The sequence below is a fragment of the Neopelma chrysocephalum genome, unplaced genomic scaffold (assembly GCF_003984885.1).
Source record: "Neopelma chrysocephalum unplaced genomic scaffold, ASM398488v2 Primary Assembly neopelma1_24, whole genome shotgun sequence".
Classification (NCBI taxonomy): domain Eukaryota; kingdom Metazoa; phylum Chordata; class Aves; order Passeriformes; family Pipridae; genus Neopelma; species Neopelma chrysocephalum.
The window spans coordinates 39927101-39941151 of NW_020897693.1; the positions used below are offsets into that span (position 1 = coordinate 39927101).

Here is a 14051-nt window from a genome sequence, read left to right on the forward strand (position 1 = left end):
TCACACCCGCCCAAAATATTTCTCCTTTGTAATTTAGAAGACCTCTGAGGTTACAATAAAAACTTCTGCCCTTTCCTCCTGGCAAGTCTACCAACATCTGGAAGGATTTGTGAACTTCTGAGCAGAGCCTGCGTTTGAGTTTAAAGGCACAGAGGAGGGCCTCGTTACTTGTGGACATCAAGAAAGGAGAAATGTGAATGACGAGCCATCTTTTTGCTTTCATCTCCCTCTCACTTCTGACATCTGACACAAGAGCCCACTGGGAAGGTGACAAGGGGATAGAGATTTGCCAACCTTCAAACTATGAAGTTTATGAAACATGTACTAAACACACTGCAGATTTAGGCCAAACTGGTGCCTAAAGAGACCGCAGAGAAAAAGACTCCAGGCCAATTTAGTGTATAAGATAAGATAAAAAGAGCGGGTCCATGTCGAGGAGCTGATCCAGGTCAACCCCATGGTAGGTAAATTTATGGAAGGTTCTTTTCTTCTGCTCCACCTCTGCCATCTTTTCTGGGTTCTCTCTATATTCCCCAACTGCGGCCTTCCATTGTTGTAACTCAACCAGAGAAAAAGGAACTTTTATCGAAGTGTAGAAGTCTCCAAATCACTTCCACTGCAATGCTGGCAAACACGTGCATGTGACAAAAATCTGCAGTGTGCTTAGTACATGTTTAGTACTACGGATCTCCTCCTTTTCTTGTCTGCAATCTTCTCCCATTCTCCAGTTCCTCCAGGAGTTCATGTTACTCAGTGTTTTCCTCATCCTTTTCTATGCACATACTGCTTTATGTCCCCTTCCCTCTCTCACATGCCCTTTTACCCCTGCACTTTCATTCTACACCAACTCCTTTCCCTCTTTTCTCTGCCCCACAAATCTGGCTTCTTTAAATCTGGGATCCTTTGGAAGATGTCTCATTTTATTCTTCCAACTAAGTCCAAGGGCAACCCCCTCTTCCCAATAAAATCTTTCCTTTTTCCTACCTACACAAAGAGGGGATTGGTCGCCCTTTTACCACGCATAGTCCCTGAAGGCTGCTTAGGAGAGGACAAGGACCATTCTTTTCCTTCCAGAACAGAGAGTTAACTTGGTACATCATGCACTACTGAGAGAAGCTTCTCAAAAGGCATTCCTCTGGCAGGGTCACTAGGCAGGCTGACTGTATCTTTCCTCGGCTGCATGGGAAATGCTTTGATGGTAATTGACTCTCTTCCCCAGGCAGAGTATCGAAGTGCGAATCACAGCTTCCCCTGGAATTTGGATTTGGTTGCCCAGGCTAGAACAATAGCAGTGATGCTAGACAGGCTTGATAATAGCTTCTATTTTAACTTCTGCCTTTATTTTTTACAGCTGCCTGTCACTTGGCATTACCACCGTGCTTGCTGACCAGCGATGTGTTTGTTTTCTTGTATTGCCTGTTTCTGTGCGCTGTATTCCACTATGGATTCCTTTAATACCTTCACTGCAAACTCTGTGGGGCAGGACGATTCCTGCAGTATTTGCACAGCTCAGTACAGCAGGGGCCAAGGCCCCTTCAGTGCTCTGTTAATATGCAGCATCAAACCCTTAGGTCTGGTCATAGAAGAGGGAGGACAGTATTGGCAGGAAATGAGACCTCTCTTTGCTCCCTGTAGCTGCTACTGCCTTGCATCAGTCAGAGCAGAAAAAAAGCAAAACGGCAGGATGTGTGCAAGGAAGGAGCTGAAACAGTGCCCAAGTGAATGGAAAGTATCCAGATGGCTGTGGTAACTCACACGATGGGAGTCAAATCAAAACAAAATGAAAACAAAACCATATGCCATGTACCCTTCACTCTATTGCTCTCTCTCCCTGCCTTTCTCCTGGCTGTTGCCCCAGGTCTTTCTATCAGTATGGATAATAGTATGTTACTCATTTAAGTGTATGTCATGAATAACAAAAACCCCTCTTTTACATTAGAGATCGTGGATTAATATTATTCATGTAACAAAGAATGTAATATGAACCACAAAATTATACTCGTGTAAGGGTCAAAGAAGTGTAAGGTTCTATAAGGGATGCTATATTTCTTTATTAAATCCTTTTTATCTGGAAAGCTGTATACTTACAAAAGAGAATATTAACTTTACATGTCTATGTTGCTATATGCTATAGAAATATCTACTCACAACCTGCTTGTATCTCAGGGGGAGTATTCAAAAGCATCATGGCAGTGGCAGCATCAATGTCAGGATCTGGAAAAATCAACCAATAAATACATTATTTACAACTGGGCTAATCTTCTTGCCCCCGTTGCTAAACTATAGGTTCAACCAAATCTCTGCAGTGAAAAGGTATGAGAGTTTATTATTCAGAGGGCTTGTTGATCGCACACTGAATTTACCCACAAACTTGCATGTGATCCCACTGCTACTATGAAGTAGAGCACAGCGACCTGTGTCACCAAACCATACTCGTGCTCGTACGTGCATGAAACCTTTGTTGTCAGCCTCATCAATTCACTGTTTAATTCTGCGGAGAGTATTAAATTTCATTACAAAGGATCTGTGAAAGCAGGTGCAACATCACAATTTGGAAGCAACAGAGAGGATGAGCCAACAGTAGAGTGGGAAAGTGTAAGGAATACCTACACCTGAGCAAGTACAGAAGATGACACTCAGTCATTTTGATTTGTCAAGAAAGATTTCAGTGAAGTTTGAGAAGGTGTTGGAAGACAAACTGCTACAATTAAGGAAAAAAAAAGAAACTAGCATTTCATTGAAGCATTTGCATGCTCATCCATTGTCACTTTAATATAAGCAAAAATCATCAGCTGGCTGCTGTTATTCTTAAATTGGTTTCTGCATCCATCATGAACAGTCAGCTGGCAGATGGTAAGTTATAGAGACAGAACAAAATATGATCCTTTTATAACTATATTCACTTGCTTCGCACACAACAGCTCGGCTGCTATGGAAATGCAGGTAGCTATGACAACAGTAAACAACCCCACAACGGCCACTGAATAAGCTGAAAAGAACATCTGCCCCAGCAAAGCGTCCCAGCTGCCCTGGGGCGCAACTTGCTAATCGTGCAGTGATGCCGTGTGACAGAGAAAGCCGCCTATGCCATGTCCAAATAAATGAAGTGTGCAATTGAAGCAGACATAAAAACGCACACCCTGGCCGACTGCTGCCTCTGTACAGCTAAACTGAATGACTAATGAGTATGCATTTGTTGTTTGGGGTTGGTTTTTTTTTTTAGCTTGTCAGTATTTATACCAAATTACATACCCAAAAATTTAATTTACTGCTAACAGCTTCATGGCACTTTATTTTGGCTATTATGTCAGAAAATTGTTAAAAATATGTGTGTTTTTGATCTTTATATACTTCAAATCTATTCCCAGTGAAGTGATGTGGTATAAAGCCCTGTAATTTATTAACAAGACAGATGACGTAGAGAGGATTTCAAAATCTGCTTAAGCCAAACAGAAATTCACTTGACTGGTGAATTAAAAAAAGGGATTTTTTAATTAGTTTAAGAATGTACTACTTTTCTGTGAATCGCTACAAACACACTTCTAAAGGCTACTATATTATTTAATTGCTGAAACAGTAAACAGAGAACCAGTGTAGCAGGTGTAAAAGTGAAGTTGAAGCAGCAGCAGACTTAGTATAAAAGGTGCCCACATAATGGAAAGCAAATGCCTGTGCCTCCTGGACAGGTCATCATACTCTTTTCCAATAGTCACCAGCAGACTACTGAGAAAAGCAGCTTTACCAACTCATGTTCATCTTCAAGTCTGAAGATACCTCAAAAGCAGCATTCCTGCTGCAATTATCTATGCTGAAAGTGCCATTTCCAAACAGTTTCACTCCCAAACACGTGCCAGGTTGCAGGAATGGGTCCATGTACCACACAGTGAGTGTGTGGTATCAAACTGAAGAGGGATAATCTATCCAATGTTACAAAGCAAGACAAAAGAAGCAAAGAAACTGGAGAAATAAAGACAAACCAAACCAGAATTCTTCCATCTCTTTCACACCATAAAATCAGAAGACTGTTAGAAGTTGAATTTACTGTATCATGATTCATATAGCCAACTTTAGCATTTGCTTATTGGCTGTTCCTAAATTTTGTTTTATTGTTTTACTTCAAATATGGCCCCTCCCCTGGGTAACGTTGCAGTATAATGTTAATCTTGCTGTTGAAAGAATAAAAGGACATTACCAGAAAAAACACTGGTGACTTTGGGTTTTGTTTGTGTAACAAACTCCGTGATTTGAGATAAAATTGATGCCATGAGTTTATCTTGAAAGGTGCATTCTTAGCCTGTGGACCACTAACGGAACCACCCTGTTTCTGTAATGATGTCAGGACACTACCATGAGCTGTTCTCAACACAGGTCTGCATCCATAGTGGCTGTTTCCTAAAGTATAGCCATGTTTCAAGCTCATCCACACCTGCTATCATGCCTAGCTCTCTTTCTATTGGTATATTCCTGAAGAAATCAGACAGCTATTTCATAATGCCTTGGCAGAGGTAAGAGGGCCTGCGGACAAGCACAAAGGATGCTGTCAGTAGGATCCAGGACAACATACTTTGAGTTGTCCTACTGGAAGGAAACAAGAAAAAGAGACTAGTGCACAAAGGACACAAGGGCCAAGGGCCAGCAGTCTGAGACTACAAAAAGAGGTACAGAAGAAATGTCCAAGGGCAAACTGAAAAGCCAGTACATTCTTGTGCAGCATTTACGTTCACGGTTTGGAGGCGTTCTCCTGAGCAGCATGTCAAGAACAGCCACAAAGCAATCATGAGGAGCAGCACCGAAGGCAGGTGAAGGAAGGGCACCTTTGCTGGGACTGGCCCTTCCTGCTTTGGCTCCTGGTACCCACCAGTGCCCCACGCCGATGGCCCTTTCTCCACAGTGGCCATCTTTGTGAAGTCTCCTCCATGCGGATTCTCTTACTTCAAGCAGTAAGGGCTGACCTTGTGTGACAGCCCCACCAGCCTGGTAACCGGATCCTCTCCCTTCTACCTGCCTGTCTGCATTTGTGAAGCTGTGGATTTCAGAACTGAGATCTCCGTCCCACCTGAAGTCTGTGATCAACACAAAAGCTCCTGAAGTTATTAACAGTGGGTGGTTAGTGAAAAATGATTGCAGGAACATCTTTCCCTAGGAAACCAGGTTAAAAATAACTCCATACAATGCTTTGGAATATAGAAAATTAAGTATTTAAATGAATGCATTCTGGTTTCTTTTTTTGCTAATTCAAGTAAGTGGTGAACTGACTGCATACACAAACAGTTAATTTTTTGCCAGTGGAAAGTAGAAGATGCTTGGCCTTCCCTGTGAAAGAGGGAAGTAAGAAACAACAAAGAAAAGGAAGAATTGTGGGTATTGTACAAAGAAGTAAGAGTATGTCAAGGCCTCCAGTAGGCAACATGGGAGAGGGACAAAAAAATAATGACAAGAATTTCCAGCAGCCATAGTTTTTCCTAACAAACAACTGCTGTCTTGTTGAACTTGGTACCTCATGCTACATTCTGAAGTTTCAGTGCTTGGTTCCTCATACACCAAGGGACCTTCACAAGGTACCAGAAAGGATCTGGACCTTAAGCACTTACACAAACTCATAGGGCATGAAAGTCACCAAGGAGCAGGAATTCCATCACAGCTGCAGTACCTCCTGTTGTAGTGTGAGCCTACTGGTGTTTTTGCCAGCACTGCTTTCAAAGACAAAACTTCTTTTCACGAAGTCGATACCAACAATGGCAGAAACCTCAAGGCAGGGCTGTTTGCTGCATTTTAGATTCATGCCCCTTGTCAGCAGAGTGTTCAGAAATGAACACCAAATCTCTAAACAGCACCTAGTTCTTTCACTGAGGAATTAACCTACAATTTATCACTCTGTGGAATTATATCTGCATATTGTCAAGATATGCTTTGAATGAAACTCACTTTGCATGTTAACTGTATAGGATCGGAATCTGCCTTGCACAGACATGTGAAGTGGCAAAATGGTAGGCATGAAATATTCTGGCATATGATTTCATACAAGTAATGCAGAGGATAATGCTAAGGTAGCAGACTGTTTATTCTGGACTTGTCAAAAAATAATTAAAACCAAACAGATACCTGAGAAAGCTGGATGTTACAGCTGTTGTTTTATTATGTTGTGATCTCTGATCTGAGTTCATTTCATAGAGAGAGAAAGTGGTTTATAATAATTCATAGTATTTTGATATTAGTTCAAACTTTGATCTGGTTTCATCAATTGCTTCAAATCCATCCCCTTCCAACTAAATAAAAATTAGGATAACACAGTCCCCTCTTGATTTTGCTAAAGGGTATTTATCTTTACAGCCATACTATAAGTTTTTAAAGAAAACAGCAGCTGAAGCAGTTCAAAGCAACCATGGCCTGAATTTTCCAGTAGAGATGCCTAGAGAGAGGCACTTAAGATGCATATTTAGGTATTACTAAAATGTTACTGCCAACTGACGTAAAAAATGTAGTTAGTAAATAAACTGCACCATCTGTACACTACAGCCATGGTTATGTTATCTCATCAGGAAGGAATTTATAAGATCTTATTTTAAGTTACTACATCTAAAATAGAACTATTTTTGTAAAGAACTTCACTATTCAGTGTGCTAGTTTTTGGTCCATTCTACTTCTGTCTCAGCATCCTCCACTGCTTTTTTCCATTTAAATGCTCTACTCTAGATGGAATGCCTAAAACTCACTGCCACTGTACTCAGAAGGCAGAAGTTCAGTTTATTCCTTGTCTACAAGATCAGTCTTTTTACCCCCGCCTCACTTTCTAGCACAGACCACTCCTACATATTTTATGGTGATTTGATTCTTCAATATTTTAAATTTTCGGCAGCTAGAAAATGTTGCAAAAGCAACACTCTGTCTTCCACCTTTACCTTTAGGCTTATTAAACTGCAACAGAGCAAATAGCAGCTTGCCCCTATTTAACTTGTCTGTTAACAGACGTGTCCTTTCTCTTCCCACATCATGATAGTTAACCTTGGTATGAGTCAGGTTAGGTCAAAGATACAGAGAATAATGAACAGAGTGGAGGCTTTTTTCCCATTTGTTTTTTTCTCTTTTCTTTTCCCTTTTTAATTTATTTTCCCTAATGACAGAATAAGAACATAACTGTTAAAATAAAATTGCAATGTGCAATATAGAAAGAAATACCTGAAGAGAATTGTAAGTACTGTAACTCTGTCAAACGCCTTGGTGTAGGATGCCATTGAGTCCACTCTGAAACACTCAAATAAGATTGAGAAAATCTCTTAAAATAAACAGAATACTTGTTGAAGTGTAAGGTAAACCAGTAGGATTCAGAACCAAGATTTTGGGAAGAAACAAGAAATTATATTCATATCTCAACAACAGTGCATGAAAGACCAAGAATGAGAATTTTGGAAGCTATATAATAGAGGCCAGGAGGAAGCAATTCCACTAACAATACAAAACTGGTTTGGCAGTCACAGTGGTTCTCCCACTCCTTAGAAAGGATCTAGTATGAGACACAGAAGAAGAAAGGTATGGGTCTAAATGAACTAATAATTTTTCCTATTTAAGTTCATTTCTGGCACTGCCAAGTAAGCTATGGCACAAATTATCCTGAGAGGTCTAATTTTAAAAAATACAGAACATTTGCAATAGAAACCTTCTTCCTGCTCCTCTATTTTGTTACATTTGTATTGTTATGAAGCTACACATATGATTTCCATTCTCTAACAATACCATTTTATCAGCTGAAAAACTGAAACAAATAGTTACAACATATTCTTGTTAAAAATACTAGCTTTAATAAAAAGAATGGTAGTAGAAAGAGTTACAGATGGTCTTGCACATGCACAAACTCAAAGATGTTCATCTATCATTCAGAAAGCTGTAGAAAACCGAAGCATCTTAACTTTACATCTCAGGAATAAAGATTAAGATCATGTAATTGTTAGAAGACAGACTCACAACACTGATATGTTTTTCACCAGTGCAAGATAAAAATATTTTAAGAGACAGCTGACTAAAGAGAGATGAGATATACATCTTGCACATAAAGATGACATATTATAATACATATTCTTCTTAAAAACAGGGTGGAGATGTCTGCCGTGGTTTTGTTCCTTTATTTTAAAAGTATTTTTCCATTTTGATGCATATTACTGGCAAACTTAATTTTCAGTGCAGAAGGATGCGAAAATAAAATTTACCCATTACAAAGGCAACAGTCTTTTTTGACTCCATTCAGCCTGTGGAGCTTGTAGTACTGAACAGAAAACATCACTGAGAGAAAACACTAGCCAATGAGCTAGCACAGAAGAAACAATTCGCTGTTCCATCATGTACTTACCTAATCTGTGATCAGGAATTTCAACCATCTTCTTAACTGATTGCTGCAGCCTCCGCTTCTACAGTGGAAGATGGGATTATGAGGGCTGTAACTCCTTGCAGCCTTACAGGTTGCACACATATTTTTTTTGACTGAAGAATACACATACACACAAACACGTTTTTTGTACCCAGTTATGCAGATGTGTGCTACCTCTGGGACATTGAGGTCATCATTGCTCAAGCTTTCATAATGTCCCTGCTGCTAACAATAGGTTTTCCTTCCAGCAAAATGGGAGGATGGCTGGCAGGAGGAAGTCCTCTACAAAATTCTGACCACTTGAGACCAAATAAACCACACCTTACTGTCCCATACCAGTGTTTGTTGTAAGCACTCATTTCCTTCTCATTGCCATTTCAAAATACACTCATGTACCCCAGACCTTGAAAACTGAGTATGTCTTTCAGTCCAGCAAGTGCAGAACATGCCAGCAGGAAAAGAACTGACACATTTCACACAGCCCGAATGACCCTTGAGGAAATGTTTACAGTCCTCCTGCCTCTCTCAGCTGCTAGTTCTGCATAAAATGGTGGCTTCTGGGTACTTTCACTGCAAGATGAGTCTTCAGGAGGGTTTCACCCAAATATTCCAACTGCTAGAACCACCATGGCACAATCCACATCATGAACACAGCAAGGAAAGGCCTGGGGAGGTGAACATAAATTCCTCACTGGTTTCAGGATCCAGAAAGCAAGGGGGGAAAATGTCAGATAAACATTAAAATAACAGTGAGAAGGGTATTTTGGGGATTTGAAGAAAAAGAAAATGCTACTAATGATGAGAAAAGGGTCAGGCATGTGACACTGCCAGTGCACTGTATATAGTATAACTATGGAGCCAAATGCAGTCTAAAACCAAAATAAGAGCAGAAAAGGTGAACAAAAAATCCAGCAGCTAAAATAGCTGTGTGCTATTAACACAAGCAGACTGACATAATGGAAGGGGAACTCAAGGCATTAGTGTTATTACAGGAAAATTCACAAACAGGGTGGAACACCAATTATTATTGAAACAAGTGTCAAAAGGTCTGTGTTTTTCAAAGAAAAGAAATATGGGTTTTATATGGTAGGATACTGTCATGCAATAATGAAGCAGCAGACTTAGGAAACAGCATAAAATGAATGTTTGGAAATGCTGTGGACAGATGGTCAAACAATGCTACTAAGAGAGAGACACTGGGTCTGCTCTTGACTTCTTACAGCAGATATGGATCTGGATAGAGCTCTACATCATTATTGAAATGGGAATTGTATCAACAAGGGAGACCTAACTTCGCAGTACAGATTGGAGAACAAATGCTATTAACCACAGTAAGACCAGTTATTCCTGGATGTGACAGCTGAAAAGTTTCTTTATCCATGTTGCTGAATGAACAAGAATAGATTCTATTCTGCTCTTTATCTTAAATAACGAGGATGACTTTGGAACAGAGGACCATGAAGTGATGCAGTTTAGATTAAGTGGGAAAGATAACAGCAAGCCTAATTTCGTTTAAGATCTATTATTTCCAAAGAGTAAGTTCTGATGAACTAAATGGTTCCTGTGGAACCTCTGGGAAACAGACTGGGCTGAGGAACTCTAGATCTCAGCCTGGGGGAGGCTGCAGTTTCTGCAAGTCACTGCACCAAGACCTAACTAAAACTTTTATCTGGAGAAAAGCAGGAAAGATGCACTCTGAAAATAAGAACACAAAAGCTTAAAAACCCAAGCTGGACAGAAAGTAGAGAGCTTGGCTTGCAAAGTTAAGCTAAACAGAGGCAGAGAAGAAGTAAAACTATCATGATGAGGTATCCATGGGATGCAGGGGTGAAAAGCAAGGTAGAAGAACTATTAACTTCAAAGACAATTTCAGTAAAGCAACACTGGCTGAAGACACGACTGGTAATCGGAACACTTATAAGAGCAGGGCAGTGGTATTTTGGTAAAACTCTTCTAACTGGAGCTGAAACAAAGCAAAAAGTTTGAATGTCAGTTTTCAGAAGTATTTACAGAGTGTTGCTGCCCACAATGTGTCCTGGGGGAGGGGCTCTCCAGAAGCTTCCTTCGAAACTGCTTCTCTAGGGCAGGTAAGCTCTCTGCAAAACTCTATGACAGAGTGGGAAAGAGCACAAAAACACAGTCATGAAGAAACTATGCCAGTGAAGGCCTATTTGCAAAATGGCTTATCTACATAAATGTGCAGAAGCACCAGGATGATGTTTGACACTCCAGGACCAGACTCATGCCACTTCATGTCAAAGGTGACTTGCAATAAGCTTAGGGGCTGTGTTATGGACACACAGGACTATGTCTATCAGCTTCCAGCACGTTCTGTGCCCTGAGCTGCTAAACTTGGGCAGGATGCCTGCAGATCAGTGGTGTCTGCACTTGGAGGAGACAATTGCAGAGCTGGAGCCTCATACCAGCTCAGAGCGGAGCAGTGATGTGAGCCCACAGCTGTCACCCGTAGCTGGCCTGAGCCCTATGGCAACAGCCTTGAGCATGTAAGTAAGACTCCAGGTGCAACAAAGAAGAGTTGGCCAGAACATATTCCAGTAGCACTGGAGTCATGGCACTTATGAAGAAAAGTCAGTGGGCAATCTACATGAGACCCGGCTTGCAAGTCCTCTCACCCCTCTGACTGCACTTCCATGCCTGCTCATAAACTCCAGTTCAAACTCTCACATTCCCTCTTCTGCTTTCTCTGCAGAACAGCAGAGCAGGTCCAGGCAGGAAGGTGCAGAGAGGTGCCAGCAGGCAGCGCCTTGTACATGGGGGACTGGGAGAATCAGAGGGAAAGGATGCTGGCCCACAGCTTAGGGAGGTCTGTGCACAGGGGCTTCTTCGTGAACCTAGGAAAGGTTGCAAGAATTAGCAGCAAGCCCAACAGTTCCCACTGGTGTACACTGGGCAATCCTGGGTTTCAAGGTGTGGATGTAGGCAGGACAGCTAGAATTGTCACCAGAAGTATGTTAAAAAAGCCAGTATAAGCATGAGCAACTAGCAGGTACACAGCCAGGCAGGCATGCAGTCTGGTAGAGGTCAACTCCATGCCATACAGCCATGACAGCAAGCCTAGGCTTAGACAGGCTTTGAAGATCTTGACATTCCCACTGCAGATGTCTACAAGATAACCCATGGAGTAGAAGATTACTTTCAAATTACAAGTCAATATTCTGAGACCACACTGGCCTTTTTTAGTGAAAGCTTCTGCTGAAAGCAACACAGTGAAGGTAGGCTCCCTGAACACTGAAGAGACTTTAAGAGTGAAATTAGTCAGCCTTAGGGTGGGGCTTTAACTTAGTTTAAAAAGCATACATAAGAACAGGATTTATTCAAAACAACTGCAACGCCATTTGTTGAGACTAAACACTGCATCCTAATTATCAGGTGTGTTTTGTTTCTCACTTACATTCTTCATAGAAGAGATTTTGTAGAAGATATGTTCCAAACCTGAAAAAACCTACCAAACTTGTTTTTCACTTACTTTTTTCTTGAATTCAGTTGCATATGCATCTCAGATCTTCCAGTAAACACTTCACAAACATTAATTTAGTACCATCTATGCTATATAGTAGCAAATGTGTAAGTTCAATATTGTCATTGCTGGAATTTTTACTTGAACATTTCAAAAGCAGAGGAAATATGAAATGTCATGATCTGAAATGTGGCAAAAGAGTAATTCACTTGAGTGTCTAAAGAGCAAGCACTAAGGTGAGACTTTGCTGCCAAGTCACATTTACAGGCCCCTTGGATGCTTCTAACTTGCCAAACGGTTATCATATGGCTCCTTTCTGGCCAAAACGGTTGAAGTAACTTTTTACTTATTATTATTTGTTATATTTTAATTAAAATGAAGAAGGGGAGATACAGGATTCCACTTGTGCCAACCTCCAATTTGCTATGAATGATCCTATTCAAGCTCTTTGGACTCTGAATGGCCACTAGCTGACAGGTTAGGTTAGCAAAGGAGTAAGGAATGGGCAGAACGCGACCAGAATTCCTTTGCAGACTCTTTCAGCTCCTCACCTGAAATGTGTAAAGTGTATGTACTTCACAAAACAGAGTGGGCAAGCTAAGGGGCTCTCATCCCCTTCTCTTTGTGCACTGAACAGGGACTCAACCGACCATGTGCACAGGCCTAAAATAAGTTGTTGGACATTAAAAAGAAAGTGAGAAGAAATAAAACTTTATCCAGGAAGTAGTGAGAGCTGTCTCTGTAATCCAGGAAAACACTTGTATGTGTATACAAGCCAGAGAATGAGTAGCATCTGTGGAAGAGGATCAGAGTACCAGCATCCAGCAGGGCTCAGCCCCGGACTGGAACAGCTGGGTGGCTTAACTATAGCTCAGGACAGTTTTGTAAAAAACTAGCGCTTTCATTAACAAGAATCATAAGAACATTCTGCACAATTCTCATGGGCATACAGGAAGGCCAGAGAGGAAACCATCTTTTACATGGTGCTAGATCTCATCTCCCTGCAGCCCCCCAAATGCAGCTCCTGATGCCAGGTGGCTGTGTCTCTGCTTGGGAGGAACAGACATTGCTCCCACCAAGTGGATGGCATGGCAAAAGCTGCCCTGAAGAAAGAGTGAGCTTGCTTTTAATAAGTATTTAGTCATCTTATCAACTTTGTGTTTACAACCAAACAGAGAAAAAGCCTCACACTGCTTTTTGTACTCCAAAATTTCAACAAACTCTAGCAAGAGCTGGTTTATTGATTTTAAATAGCAGTTTTTGCAGTCCTTATCAGTGCAGCACACAGGCACCTCTCTGGCCTTTCAGAGAGTTCTGCTTCATGTCCACACAGCATATAGTTCATACGAACTCTGCCAGTGCAAATTCAGTTTACTAACATGATCATCATCAGATCTGAGTGTCTGTGAGAGTAAGGCACAGGCTATCTGGGGAAATGAATCTTAGTGATGTTGCGTAATCAAATCGATTACACCAAAACAAACCAGAGAGAACACATTTGCCTTGCCCCCCTCCCCATCTCTGTGCACTCATCTTCAATGAGCACCTGCCCTCTCATGGCAGCACCGAACAGACCCACTACCCTGCTGCCCCCTCCGTACAGAGGCCCTCACGGTGCATCTCACCACTCTGCACAGCCAGAAGGAGAAGAGTTTCTAAGCTCCCCAGTGTGACTGTTGCACTTCGCATCTCTCTGCTTCTCTCATTCCTGTCTCCAGCAGGAGGTAGGGAAATCTCAAAGGATAATGGTGGTGAACCTCCAGAAAAGCAAATGTGAAAAGAAGAAAAGCTTGTATTTATTTTTCATTTTAATGCCATCATTTATAGGCAAACAGCTGCCTTGCACACACAGTCAGGAACAGAACTGAAAACCTTATAAGGGATCCTTTCCCCTCCCCTAAAAAATACCTGACGCCCCCATTTAGAAACAATTATTCATAAATCTGGTGCAACATTTCATCCAGTACAACACACATGCTAATAAGCATGTACTATAGAATTGTAAGGCTTTTTTTATAAAAGCCAGTAATATTCTTCCTTAAAGAATACATCAACAAAAATGTTTCTATTTTATGCAAAATTGTCAATGACATTCCAGCAAAGTTAGAGACCTGATAGTTACAGGACTCCTTAGAGTAGAAAATAAGTGCTACGTTGTACAACTATAATACAGTTATGGCAAACAATGTAAAGCCTTAAAATGGCTGGGGAGGA

General features: G+C 41.1%; 1 protein-coding gene across 6 annotated transcripts in view; it reads right to left on the bottom strand.

Moving 5' to 3' along the window:
• FOXN3 (forkhead box N3) overlaps window positions 1-14051 on the bottom strand; it is a 135470-nt gene that overhangs the window by 27242 nt on the left and 94177 nt on the right. For 3 of the 6 annotated variants that reach the window (XM_027673267.1, XM_027673260.1, XM_027673283.1), the window contains one exon: window positions 2149-2214. The exons of 2 other annotated variants lie outside the window; for them this stretch is intronic. In XM_027673267.1, coding sequence (XP_027529068.1) covers window positions 2149-2214 — 66 coding nt within the window. The remainder of the gene's footprint in view (window positions 1-2148; window positions 2215-14051) is intronic. One more of the 6 variants, XM_027673275.1, reaches the window with a different exon arrangement.